This window comes from Barbatula barbatula, assembly GCF_947034865.1.
Source record: "Barbatula barbatula genome assembly, chromosome: 10".
In the NCBI taxonomy this organism is placed as follows: Eukaryota; Metazoa; Chordata; class Actinopteri; order Cypriniformes; family Nemacheilidae; genus Barbatula; species Barbatula barbatula.
The window spans coordinates 748,382-763,239 of NC_136773.1; the positions used below are offsets into that span (position 1 = coordinate 748,382).

The 14,858-nt window shown below is 41.4% G+C and overlaps 1 protein-coding gene across 1 annotated transcript in view; it reads left to right on the forward strand.

The window, feature by feature from the left end:
- The first annotated feature begins 12,839 nt into the window (after positions 1-12,839).
- dmxl2 (Dmx-like 2) overlaps positions 12,840-14,858 on the forward strand; it is a 33,067-nt gene continuing 31,048 nt past the window's right edge. Inside the window, exon 1 of the mRNA XM_079465332.1 lies at positions 12,840-13,160. Coding sequence (XP_079321458.1) covers positions 13,074-13,160 — 87 coding nt within the window. The 5' untranslated portion in view covers positions 12,840-13,073. The remainder of the gene's footprint in view (positions 13,161-14,858) is intronic.

Below are 14,858 nucleotides of genomic sequence, written 5' to 3' on the forward strand. Positions count from 1 at the left end.
GATGCCATCTGAAAATATACTGTTGAATATTCCAGAGACACACAAGCTTCCTGTGTTCATGTGTGTCTATATGCCTCCTGGAATATAGACACACATGAATCATATGGAATAGGTTTTATGTTCTTTTAAAGCTTAAAAAGCCGTACAGGTATGAACGGGCGTCTATAATAGACAATAAATGTTTTCAAGAAAATAATAACACCATACAGAATTAAATGAGAGTAAAAAAAGAGAATCTGTTGTATCCAGAAACGTATAAGATGTCTTGACCTTTGACCTCCTCAGATGCTCTTTGGGCAGAGGTCATTTGATCATGAGGATTTCAAACTGCTCCTCATCGGGCTTTATCTTTTCTCCTTTGATCTACTCAAGCAGTTGTCCTTTAAGAATGGTGTGAGGGTCATGACATCATCATCATCTCCACACACACACGCATGTATGTTTATTATCTCCGTGGGGACAGTCCATAGGTGTGAAGAGTTATATACTGTACAAACTGTATATTTAATCCCCAAACCCATAAACCTAAAGATCCTAGAAAAAGACCCGTCCGTTTTTGCATTTTTAGATTTTCAAAAATGATCGTTCTGTACAATGAATAAGCTTTTGTGCCCGTGAGGACCTCAACTATGGTCCCCACAGTGACACGAGTCCCCATGAGCTGGTGTGTATTCAGGTTTAGGTCCCCACTAACATATACAAACCAAGACCACACCACAGCGTTTGAAACCAGCAATCTTCTGTCATGTGTTTGTATCATGAATATAGCAATAATGTTATAATTGAAAAATTAATTATGCTTAAAATAGAGACCGAGAGAACAGAGAAGTTGCTGTAACGATAATAATGGAATATCTAGTCTCCACACACCCTGAAACTACAACAAACCTAAAATATTTGATTGTTACCATACACGACTAGCAAGTTAATAGCATTTCCTTAAGACCAGTGGGTTTCACGTGTAAATAATACACAGATGCTGTCGCTGTATGCCCTACGCTTAAAGGTGAAGGGGTTAGTGTTTTATTATGATCTCTCTGGCTTCATGTAGAGGACACTGAAGGGTAAGAATGAACCCTGCTTCAATCATTCAAATATTTATTAACCATGAGAGCCCAGACATCTCTGACAGGCCATCTGTCTTACCCGTGCGTTCCACAGAGAGAGAGAGAGCGAGAGCACATTATTGCTATGTGATGGGAAGACGATGATGATTCACTTTTATTTCGTTTATGACTGATGTGCCGGTGAGAGACGAGAAATAAATCCTCCAAATGAGAAAACAACAACAACCCGATAGGCAGTACACTTGTCTGACACACTGAACAAAAGAGAGATCTGAACGTCTGCACTGACATCAGAACGTGAGATGTGAGGAAAGAAAATCATAAACATGTGCAAATAAACACAACCATGAGGAAAGTGTTTACTGCTCTGAGGTTTAATGCTCTTAGTTGCTGCATCTCAGTAGTTGTTTCTCCTCAAATCTCTTAGAAAAAGAAAAAAAACATACTGTAAGCAAGCGTATGGCGCTATCGAATGGAATAGCACAGCTCCGATCATTTATATTGAAAACCATGTTGAAACTCTTGAATTTGACAAATTGGTCAAGCAAAGCTCGAGACATTGTTGAGATCCCTTTAGAAACTTTTCACAAGACAAATGTTGAGATTACTGAGGCTGTAGGAGAAGAGAGAGGTTTCGATTTTAATGTCGTCCAACCAAGTCTGCTATGGGTGTGTGTTCCTCACTGCTGTGTGTCTGCACTTGGATGGGTTAAATGCAGAGCACAAATGCAGAGTATGGAAAAATATCTCTGATGGAGGAAACGAGACGTTGCCCCAGATACCCGGGTAGAAAATGAAGCGGGTGTGCTGCATTCATTCACATTTTTTTGCTGAGGAGCCTGAGAATTGCGTCTGGACTGCTACAGCGGCCAGCCAGCATTGTGGCATGAAAGGACCTCCATCAGAGAACAGAGGTTACATACGTAACCGAGATATTCCCTTTCTGTCGGTCTCTCGACATTGTGTCGACAGAATGGGGTTCCTATGAAAGCTCCACGGGGCTGTGCCGTGCCAAAATCTCTAGCGAAGCGACGCTGACTGGCCTGGGCGTGTCAGACGTAAGCGCCAGCGCAAAATTGTAACCTTCCAGTGGAGAGGTAGGGGTCCCAGAGCTTGAGAAAGGTGGGGAGACCCTGCCACCGGCCGTCACGGGCTCTAACAGCGCGAAGCCACCCGGCACCTTAAGAGCAACGGGGAAGCGATATTTCCTCACTGAGAAAACGCGCTACAGAGACCACTTCCAACCGCAGGGAGGAGTTTAGTGGAGACACCCACGGGAGAAATGTGCGGCGCGTAAGGGAGTGCCGCGAGAGGTGGAGGTCATACATCATATGGAACCGCCCTGTGGGGGGGTACTATGTGTGGATCACTAGGTCCGGTTAGAGCTGCTCCGCCCAGCCCATCACCAAGAAGTGCTTAGCGATGGAATGCATATTCTTCGCCCAATGGGGGGGAAGAGAAGGGAGCCTAAGTAGGGGGAAGGTGCTTTTGCAGGCATATGAACCAAATGCCACCGGTCTCACCTGGAGGTACCATGCAAGTCTCAGGCTGGCACCGGAGCGGAGGCTGTAAAACCTCGCGAAGTAAATGGCATCCACGATCCAGTGCGCCAATCTCTGTTTGGAGACAACCCTTCCCTTTTGCTGAACTCCAAAACAGACAAAGAGCTGCTCAGAGCTCCTGAACTTCTTCGTGCGGTCCAAGTAGAGGCGCAGGGCGCGTACTGGACACAACATGGATGGGGTTGGGTCTTCCTCCATGGTGGGAGCGCCTGCAGGTTTATCACCTGGTTTTGAAAGGGAGTGTTTGGAAATCCAGGGTCTCAGGATAACATGAGTGTCCGGGCCCGAACCGATCAGTGGACAAGGAGAATGCCCTTTTGATAAAAGCTCGAAAGGGGGCCTCTGAAGGCCTGCCAGGACCACATCAAGGTCACCACGATACGCCTCAAAACCTGCCCAAGAGGGACCCCTGTCCATAGAAAGCTCATTGAAGACCAGACGGTTAGGGTGCATCGGCAGAAAGGCGTGATGGTAAATGCCTGCTGCGGTGTGCTACACTCTCCAGGGAACCCGGCCAGTGCTGGAGCGGTCCCGTGTGCATCAACCTGAGGGGGGCCAACCCACCGAGGATGCCATGTGCCCTAGGAGCCTCTGAGATAGTTCAAGCAGTTCAGAACTGACTGTGCGCGCTCGGTGGTAAGGTGTGTTGTCAAGGAGACAGAGTCGAGTTCCATACCGAGAAAAAAGATGCTCTGCATGGGGGAGAGCTTGCTCTTTTCCCGGTTGACCTGTAGGCTCAAACGGTCTAGGTGCTGAAGCACCAGGTCCCTGTGTGTACACAATAGATCTGTACTCATATGCCCGACCCTCTAAAGCGAACTGCAGGAATTGGTCGATGACAAGGGAGGATCGAGACATGAAAGTAGGTGTCCTTCAGGTCGATCGCCATGAACCAGTCCTGACATCTGATAGACGTCAGGATGCGCTTCTGCGTTAGCTCCCTGAACTGCAGCTTGTGTAGGTGCCTGTTCAAGGTATGCAGATCTAAAATGCTTTTGTAAAAAGAATTATTTTGTTAGAATCCCTTTTTATTCATGCAGTTATTGCTTTATAATGCATTTGTAAATGACAAATTAATGGTTAATGAACACATTTATAAATTCTTTATAAAGGAAACATTAATGTCTGGAATGAATCCGCATCTTCATTTTAAGAGATTTGTGCCCATGTTGCATTATTTGTGAGCTTTATATGTGCGATGATGTCTAAGGTCTTACTTTAATAACCGCATTAACTCATCCACTGCACTGTTACTTAAACAACTGCATTAACTCACCTATTGCATTGCAACTTTAATAGCTAATGTCAATCATTTATGAACACTTAGGTCACTTGCACTATTGTTAAGTCTAAATTATTATCTGCTCATATCCACCTGTACATTAATGTTCACAGTATATAGTCATCTGTATATATTGTTCATAGTACATAACTACTGTCATATTTTCATAGAACATACCTACTGTAAAATATTTTCATAATCCATGCCCACTGTATAATATTTTCCTAATATTGTATTCTGTATTTATTCTAACTGTATATCCTGCACTTGCTAACTGCACTTCTGGTTAGACCTAAACCACATTTCTTTACACTGTACTTGTATATGTGTAATGACAATAAAGTTGAATCTTATCTAATTGGTGTTTTATGTCACAGAATAAAACGTGAAAATACTTTTGTTTATCACAAACCTTATTTAGGGCGATTTACCAAAAACTCATAGCAATGGAACCGGAAGTACTAAAATGCTTACTCGCTTCTGGGTTTTGCATACAAAAATACCCGAGACTCACTATTTCACAGGTGGTTGGAGTGATTTATTGAGCGTCCAGTGAGAAAACGGCTCTTCATATCTGCCTACATTTTGTTAGGAACGGCAAACTTACGTTTTATGGGATGAATGTGTCAAATAGCGCTATACCATGATCTGTGTCAGGCACAGAAGTCATAATAACAGATTTTGATAGAGAACCTTTGCTAGAGAGCTTTGTAATGAGAACCTTTGCTTGTTTAGAGAGAGGGAGAGAAAACTGTTTGTATGTTTTATTACGTTGTTCTCATGTGTGTTCATCGTTCCTTGCTTTGGCTGTGTCCAAAACCTTTTCACGTGTGAATGTTGCGGTCCTCAAAGGAGAAGGGGATAGGTAAGATGTCACGTGACATACATTGTACACACGTAGTAAATTTGTTGTATTAAAACACTAGTTAGGGATTTGTGCCACCAGTTGTATTTATGTTTATTAGTTAGTGTAGTTTAGTTACGACGTCACGGACGTTGAAGTCTTTTCCTTTGATCTTTTCTTTCTAGCTTAGTATTAGAAATTAAATAACTGTTTTTGCTTGTATTATATATATATATATATATATATATATATATTCTCACCTCACTCAGTGTTACATGTTGATGTGTGTCGGAGGTGGTTATATATGTTCCCCTCCTAAAAACCCTAGACGGGTACGAGTCATAGGAGGGTCGTAACACTGCACATCAGCAGGACACGCAGACACAAGTGTGTGTCCTCTGGAAAGAAGGGCGATAAAAACATGAACGTGTGATAGTCTGTCAGATAACAACGGACTTTACAACTGAAACACAACAAACCAGCACAGTCCTTCCTCTCATCTCTGAGCTTGTGTGTGTGTGTGAGTGATCATTGTCACATTACTGTCAGTAATCACATCAACACATCATGTGGGTGGTGTTTAGGTTTACTTTACACAACTCAATTGTTTAATCAAAATCATATCAATCTGGTCTTTATAACAGTGAATGGGGACTGAAATCTTTTAACAGGTAACCTTTTACATTAAGGCTGCATTTATTAGACATTTACAAATGCATTATAAACCTATGTTAAACTCAAGTATAAATGCTTTATAAATGTTATTTTCTGCAAGCCAGATTTATGACGATGTCATTTGCAAAATAGACTGTTTTAGTGTATTAAGGGGTATTTTATTGTAGTTTTTCCAACCATGATGCCAGGTGCTATAGTATGTACATTATGGTTCTCTGTAAAACACCTTCAGGTCGTGATGCTCAGCCACAGCAGTCCATAAAATTCCTGATTTCTTTTATCAATATTTGTTTTCTATGCTTTCTCAAATTCCAAAACACTACAGACAAATATCGCAACATTTATTAATCCATGATGATTTATTAGGAAATCAATTACGTTTGCACTTTCACAGGTTATTAACCCTAAATTAACCTAACCCTCATCAATAAATGGTAGGGATGTAACAATATTATCGATATTGGGTTATCAAAAGCAAAATTGTCTCGATATTATCTTCGGCACATGACTGTATGAAATGATATTACGGGCCGAACAAAGAGAATGTTAGAAAAAATAATAGATGTTACCTTTGGCAAGGTCCAATATTTTTCAACAATTATTTTATAAAAATGTCCGTCTCATACTATGACTCATTTCTCTAAGCAACAGTTATGACTGGAGGATAAAGAAAAGAGGACACTTATGGCACGCTTCCATGTCATAATTTGTAAAGTATTGCAATAAACACTGTACCGTGGACTTTATACTGAAGTATTATCGTACAGTCAGATTTTGATGTTATTACATCCTTAATGTCACGGAATGGTAGGACAGAATCCAGAAGCAGGCAGACGAAGGGTTAAATATAATTTAATCTTTATTAAATAAAAAAAACACAATGGGGAAAACATGAACAAAGACAAATGCAAACAAGAGTGTGTGTCATTTAAAGTATTAGGAGCATATCACCTTTAATGTGTTAAATGACTTGAATAACGAACAATCTATACACATGGCAATCAGGGCAGTACGCAGGATTTTGGAAACACAGAGGTCCAAAACTGAATTAGTCCCAAACCAAAAACTTTACTTTCTTGATTTACAACATATGTGCATTTAAAAATGTTTGGAGTGCAAATTAAATAACAATAGCTAAAACCATGTCTGTCTTTTCATGTTTATCAGTAATGAATAATGTTTTTCAAGGGGTCATTCGACATGTAATACATGTTGTTCTCTTTGTAAAAAAGACTTTATTTTGGCCAGCTGCCTCAGCTGGAAAAAACTTGTTCTAACCACTGCACTAATCTGACAGTCGAGTTTAAGGTCAGCGTCGATTTTAACCCCTAAATTAGTGATAACTGGTTTAGTATACTGGGCCAAATCACCCAACTCAACAGAACGGGTCCCATTAGAACCACCATAAATCATCACTTCTGTTTTATTTGCATTAAAACTTAAAAAATGTATAGCCATCCAGGCTTTTACATCAACAAGACAATCCAAGAACTGTCTGACAGTGGCATGTAAATCTGACTATCATCAGCATAGCAGTGAAAAGATATGCCATGCTTCCTAATTATAGAGCCGAGAGACAGCAAATAAAGAGAAAAGAGAAGAGGGCCCAAAACTGAGCCCTGTGGGACCCCACAAGAGAGAGAGGGGCAGAAGAGGACTCAGAGTTCCCACAGCTGACACAGAGAGTCCGACCTTCCAGATATGACCTAAACCATTCAAGCGCTATGCCCTTTATACCCACCCAATGCTCCAAACGAGAAATCAGAGTATCATGGTCCACAGTATCAAATGCGGCAGTCAAGTCAAGAAGCATAAGGACAATATAGTCTCCAGAATCGGTTGCTAAATAAATATTGTTATACAGATTCTGTACTGTGCAAAGATTTGAAACCGGACTGGAAAACTTCAAGAATATCGTTGTCTTTCAAAAAAAACATTAATTGATTACAGACTATCTTCTCAAGGGTTTTTGAAAGAAAAGGGCCTACAACTTGCAAGATCTGTAGGATCAAGACCAGGTTTTTTGAGCAGAGGTTGCACTACTGCGTGTTTAAAAATTTTAGGGACCACACCCGAAGACAGACTGCTATTTACAACTGCAAACACAGACGGTCCTACAGTAGAAAAGACATCCTTAAAGAGTCGAGGAGTAATAGCATCATGTGGGGAACCTGATGGCTTCAAATTACCAACAATCACCTGCAACACAAACAAAGTCACAGGCTCAAACTTATCGAAAACAGCAGAGCCGAGGACAGAGACTGAGGGGTCGCAGGCAGAAGGTGACATTAGAGCTCTAATGAAAGTAACTTTACCAATAAAGAAGCTTAAAAAGTTTTCACAGTCAGCCGGGGAGACATCAACACAGACAGTTTCGGAACATTAATACCTGAATCAATAGTTTTAAACAAAACACGATCAAATTTTGCTTTTGGCTGCCTGAATTTCAATGGAGCCACAATATCTATAACAGATTTGCAGGTGGACTGTAACCATGTGCTAAGCTCCCCTGAATCATTATTTACATGCTGTGGTATAAGAGAATTCTGATTAAGAACAGAAGAAAATGTAACAACAATAGAAGAGTTTATAATGCGGCAGGGCCGAGGAACAATGCAAGGTCTGTTTGTATTACAAATAGTATTTCAAATAGTATAGGCATATGGTCAGAGAACACTGCGTCCCCATCTCTAGATTATAAACAGGTAAACCAAAAGATAGAACAAGATCAAGTGTATGTCCATGTTCATGTGTAGGGCCAGACACAGACTGTGTGAGATTAAAAGAGTCCATGAGATGTAAAAAGTCCTTTACCATTGGGATGTCAGCACAACACACATGCACATTAAAATCCCCAACAATGACTACATGGTCATATTTAGGCATAATTTCAGCCAGGAAGACAGAAAACTCATTTAAAAAATCCTTGTTATATTTGGGAGGCCGATAGACCACTGCACATAATACAGTATGAGAACGACCCAGCTCAAATAAACAGAGTTCAAAACTGCTAAAGGGTATTGATAAAAATATCTGTTTACATTTATAGGTGTTCTTATAAACAGTTGCTATTCCTCCTCCTTGACCCGACGTTCGCAGGGAATTTTTAATAGCTGCAATCATGCAGTAAAAACTCAGAGAAAACGCTGGACTCACCAACACTCAACCAAGTCTCAGTCACACAGAGAAAATCCAATCCCCGAGAGGTGACATCAATATTCGGAACATCAGGTTCCAAATCTACTGGCAGGTGATAAAATGGCATTGAGCCCGAATCTGATCCGGAAAATGAAGATCAAGCCGATACAACTTTGCCAGCAAGACTTGAGCAGGATGTCAAGGATTGGTAAAGAGTAATTGACATTAAACAAACAACCATATTAATCATACAGAGTTTGCTTGAGAGAGAAAGAAGCTGGCATTACAGCAGGGAATGGTAACATAATAACCGCGATTGCTTCAGCTCTTCTTGATCAACCAGTGTTACGCCATGACTCAACAAAGACAACAAACCCTCATTACAAACAACACATTTATTGCCTCTAGTTGGAACATAATTACTGATTATTACGACTTATGTTGTCTTTTCTTCCACGTTACGCGCGTGTTTGCATTTGCAGATCACACAAAGAAACAACAACATCAAACTCAACTCGCGTTAGTCCGTAACAAAGTCTTTTACAATGAAAATATACTTACAGGCTGGGAATCTAAAGCGCCAGACAGTCCTTGCAGAGATTGAACTGTTGGAATCGCCCCACTTTTTAACAAAAGCTTCCGTGCACAGCCGGTCTTGATCTCTGCCAGGTTCATGAAGCAATCATCCGTGAAATGCGCTAGTGCACACACTTGAATATTTGGACCGTACTTTTCTGGAACAGTATTGTAATTGAAAGTAACCATTCGTTTTTAGTTCCCTCGTCCATTGGAAGTGCAAACAAAGAGGCTTTTGTTTCGCAATGAAACACACAGTACAGGTACAATGAGATTTACAATACCGCCCACCTTACTTGCGTTTACATTTGGGCGGTCTTAGTAAAATCATACCACGAGCTGACGTAGATTTGTGGGGGTGTGGTTACACAAGGCATTTCAGGCAGGTCTGGGTGAGCATTCGCTTCTAGATAAAATACATCTTTTGTTCCAACACTTTAATTTAGCGATTTTACGTGTCTAATACATGCATGGGCAAAGAAAAACACGTATTTCCGGCAAATCACCCCTTTAATAGGCTTACCACAATCAATAAACACACCCGAGTCAAAACCACGCAGTTAAGCGCAAACTAGTGAAGGTCTGGTAATGTTTTTGTCTTGTCAAACTGACATTAAACACGTAAATGATATGTTTTCTGAGTTTTGTAGTTTGGATTACTGGATTTTACAATCGGTCATTTACTCAGGTTTGTTGACACGTGTAAAGCACGCTCAAAACGAGAGTGCAAACTCCCGAGCGCTCTAAAAAGAGGGAAAAAAACTTTTGCACACCTTTTTAGAATGGCTGCTAACATTTCTATGATAAAACATTAAACAGTTAGCTATTTACATCGTGTCCTCACCTTTCTTCATTTGATTGGCCAACTCAATCAGATTTACATTTAAGAGTGCTGTTAAACAGCTGAGGTAGATCAGATCTGAGATCAGTAATCTAGGCGTTGTCTACTAAATTGGCAGTGCTAAATCCAGTTGATCCTATTTCATGACAAAACTAACGAGGTCTGAACCTTGGGGACCTCAATGGGGGGTACAGCATTGATGGCAATCATATTTAAAATAAAATGATTAAATATTATAGGCAAGACAATACTTACTCTAGTCTGTATACTTCCACATTTCCACTTGCACAAAAAACAACTTCTGCAAATGAAAAACAAACACTAATAACAAACATAATGTAATCCATAGTGCATGGACTATTACCAAAATAATTTAAGGTTTGCAAATAAGTTGTCATTTCTTAGTTAAATCGACTACAGTTAACAGACTTAATCAAAATAAGTTATATTCCTGTTTTTTGTAAGCACAGAGGTTAAATTTTATAGTGCAACTCTTTAAGCCACTCAATACTAAAGGAATATTTCAGAGGCAAAACCAAATTTCAAATCAAGGCACCCTGACTGAATATGACTTCCTTCTTGAAGAATAATCATCATTTTACTTCCAAGCTGTAGAATGGGACTGCATGGGACAATTTTTTCAAGCTCCAAAAACTGCACCCATCCATCAGAGAACTGCTCGACTCGGCAAAGGTCTTCTGAAGTGAATCGATTTGTTTTTTAAAGATAAATATCCCTATTGAGAGCTGATGTCTTGCTTCTGTTATCCCTCGGCTGCTTGTGAACCAGAGGCTTGTTTTTCAGGCAAATGACGGTGATGAAAGATCCCGTACAGAGGAGACGGCATCCTACTGGATCTAAACAAAAAATGCTCATTTGCCGGAAAAACCAGCCTCTGGTTCACGCGCAGCAGGGAAAACGGAAGCTAAATATTAACATAGAAATTGCTGTCAATATGGATATTTCTCTTAAACAAACGTATGGATTGGTTTGAGAAGACATTTGTTAAGACCACTGAGTGGTGTCGAGACGTTCTTTGATCGATGGATGCACTTTATGGAGCTTCAAAAAATCACCACCCATTCACTCCCATTCTACCACTTGGAAGTAAAATGATACATGGTATTTTAACTCTGACTGGATTATTCTTCAAGAAGAAGGTCATATTTAGTTGGGGTTGAGTAAAACATGGGAAATTCATGTTTTGCCTCTGAAATATCTCTCTAAGTTCACCGTGAAATGGAAGTCGCGATCGACTTCTTTTCCGTATGGTGACGTGTATCTGAGTGAAACGGCTTCTGAAATATGATATGATGTAGGGCGGGGCTTTATTTTGCCCTCTTCTTTGTGATTGGTTTGTTGTAAATTGGGTCAGGAGGGAAGGGCTGAAAATGCCTGGCCATTGGACAGTGAATGTGATCCCGCCTCTTCTGTGTTGCTGAAGTCATGTGGTGAAGAGTTGTTGTTGAGAGGGGAGAGGAGTTGAATGTTTTTCATTAAAGATTATAATCGCAAACGAATAAAACATAATAATGGTGTGCACGGATAAATCACTTATAATCATCACTGCAACACTGTGAAAAAACACTGAGAGTTTTCCTGTTTGATTTCATGAGGACTGTAAGCATGAACAAATAAATGTTTTAACCATGAATAAATTGCAAGTTAATATGGCTATTTATAACTGCTTATTCATTATCAACGACACATTTGTAAATGACTTTATTATGCATTTATAAATGATATACAAAGGGAGATCCTTAATGTAAAGTGTTAACTTTAGTTTGAACCGTCCCTTTAAAATCACATGTCTAGCTGAGCTAATCACATTCCTGAAATGACACACAAAGATCCATTAAGTACATTCAGCACAGGTCAAGGAATAACACAGATAAGAGTGTGTGCAGGGGATGGGTTTGTGTTGTCTGTTGTCTGAGTGACCTCTACACACACACACTGGGTCACACAGAGATCACATGACCATCAGCCCGGGGTGTATAGCTTTGATTTTAACATCAGTAGCCTGGTCACGTTAATGTCATTCAGACCTACATGTGCAACATTAGACAAACACAAGGAAATAAATGAGATGTTGATTGTAGTGCACTTCACAACATTATTCTGTCCATGAAAATAATTAGACGAAGCGTGTGAAGCGAGGTCATAAATGCCTTTATTATCAATGTCACGATTACGCCTTTATTATCAATGTCACGATGACAAGCGAATGCGACATATGTCATGTATTATTGTGAATGTCATGAACTGTGATGTCACGTCACACACCATAGAAGCGCGTGCGGGGGTCGGGATTCCCTGCGCGTGACCAGTTTTAGGGCTGAGTGTGTAGAACTGAACGCTCGTTTGTGACGTCAGATCCAATAACACCGTTTCTTCATGACTGACATCACCTGTGCTCAGTGTGGTCCGCACCGAACACCCGGCACGCGCTTCTCTTTGCTGTGCCGTCAATGACGCGTCACGCGCGGCCATAGATGTACAGCCTCTAGAGGAGAGCGCGGACCCGTGTGAGAACAGAGCTACAGTAGTGTTTCCTGCTTGTGTGAAAACGCCTTTAAAATTATATATGAGATGAAAAACATATGAAGTAAAACGACAAGAGTCGAAACGCGCATAATGCGACACACAATACAGGAAGGAAGAACACAGATGTATATTTCTGTTATTTTAAACACCTCTTATAACTGTTATAGACACAGCGGATTGAAATCAGATGAATTAATAACACATTCGAGGAGCGGTCAATCATCTCATCTAGTTTCTGTTTTCTACAACCCCGCTGTCGTGAGGTCACGCGCACAGAGAGCACGAGCGCCGCCGCAGTGATCGTGCCGCGCGCTCCCGCCTCAGCAGCAGCAGCAGCAGGGACGCGTAATCCGCTCGTTAATGTCGACACGACACGACCGATTCTAACCGACGTTTGCAGTGAAGTGAGCACGGTGACGCTTCTATTGCCGGATCGCGTGTTGGTTTAGCGCGCGGTGTGTTTAGAGACGGACGCGCACGGATGGGATTCCCGGTGTAGATGGAGTCGATGCTGTAAATAATTCACCATCATTCAACGACGATGCATCTGCACCAGGTGCTCACGGGGGCCGTTAACCCGGGGGATTGCTGCTACTCCGTGGGAAGCGTCCACGACGTCCCGTTCACGGTGGGTGAGATAAACCTTCGCGTCGCGTTTTTTGATGGTCTTGCGTGACGCTTTGTGCCCGTGGGCATCATCATCATCATCTTCTTCTTCTTCATCATCCGTGCACGGGTTCAGTGTGCCATCTGTCATCTTCTCAAGGTTATCTGCCCAGTGTGTGTGTGTGTGTGTGTGTTCGTGCAGATCAAGAGCGCGCACGCACACACACACTGTCCTGCGGTGTCTTTAGATGTACACGCTTGGGTGTCACGCACTGACGCTTGTTGTGTGTTTTAAAGCTCCTCCGTGATCATGTGTGCGTGGTGATGGGTGACATACTGTCTGTGGCTCAAAATCTCGTCATTTGCCCTCCTGGACAGCATTACAGGTGCGTTTATGACGCAGAAAGCTCCGTTATTCCGTTCGGTTTAGCGAGGTCACTACGTAGGCAGCTTACTTCATTTGGACACGCAGCCCTTGCGTTAGTATGTGATCCCATCGGCAGAGCTGACAGGCCTCTGACGTCAAGAGTTCGTCACGTACAGTATGTCAGCAATGAATGGAACTGAATTGATAACAAACAGACACATCATTGGACATCTAAATGTGTTGTATACATGGAAACCTCATCATTTACTCACACGAGTTGTTCCAAATGTGCAAACAGAGAAAGATATTGGGAATATTGCTTATTACCAAACTGATATTGCACCTTATTGACTCAACAACGGAAGTGAAAAGGGCCCAGAACTGTTCTTGAAAATGTCTTTTGTGTTCAAACGATGAAGTCAGCGGCTGTTTGGTTATGAGCATTCTTACAAATATCTTTCTCTGTATACATCAGAACAAAGACATTTAAACTTTTCATTTTTGGGTGAAGTGTCCCTCAAATATCTTAATCTGCACTTGCATGCATGACTGGGTGAATGACACGCGTGTGTAACTGCGGTTTAATGCTCACTCATGATGACTGTGATGAATGTATGGAGACCTCTCAGCTGACCTACAGTGTTTACATCTCCTACAAACGCCGCCTGTGTAGAAAGGCTTTGGGATGTGGTCTGGCTGCTGGATGCATGAGCTGTACACACACACACACACACACACACACACTCGCAGTGACGTCAGAAAGTACATTGATGATGTGCTTCTCATGACCTGATTCAACCCGTCAGCACATCATCAATGGTTTACTTGCCCTCGTATCACCCTAGATGTATATGGCCTCTTTTCTTCAGCCGCACACATTTGATGTAATTGTAAATACTGACGCGTGACTCTTCCTAGTGTTGTAACATCATTAGGTTTGGCCTTCAGTCCATCACAAAAGTAATGTGCATGACTGCAGGGGGTTCATACACGTCTTATGAAGCTTGTGAGTAAATGTGTAATACTTTGTGCTTATTTTGTCACATTTGGATCGAAGCATAATAACTTTACTGGCTCAAAATGGCGGCACACCAGCTTTACCCATCTCAACCTTTGTATTAATGCTGCCCTCATGTGAAACTCATGTCATTCACAAGGCGTTCATGACCACGACATGTAACACATCTATAAAGTTGTGTGGATTATATTCGTGACGGACTGACAGGCTTTCTGAGCTTCAGCAGTGGATCACTAATGCTGGGAAGAGTCGGGATATTATTTAAAAATAATCCGATTGTGTTCGGCCACCTAGGAAGACACGAGGGTGAATAAACTATAGATTACATTTCATTT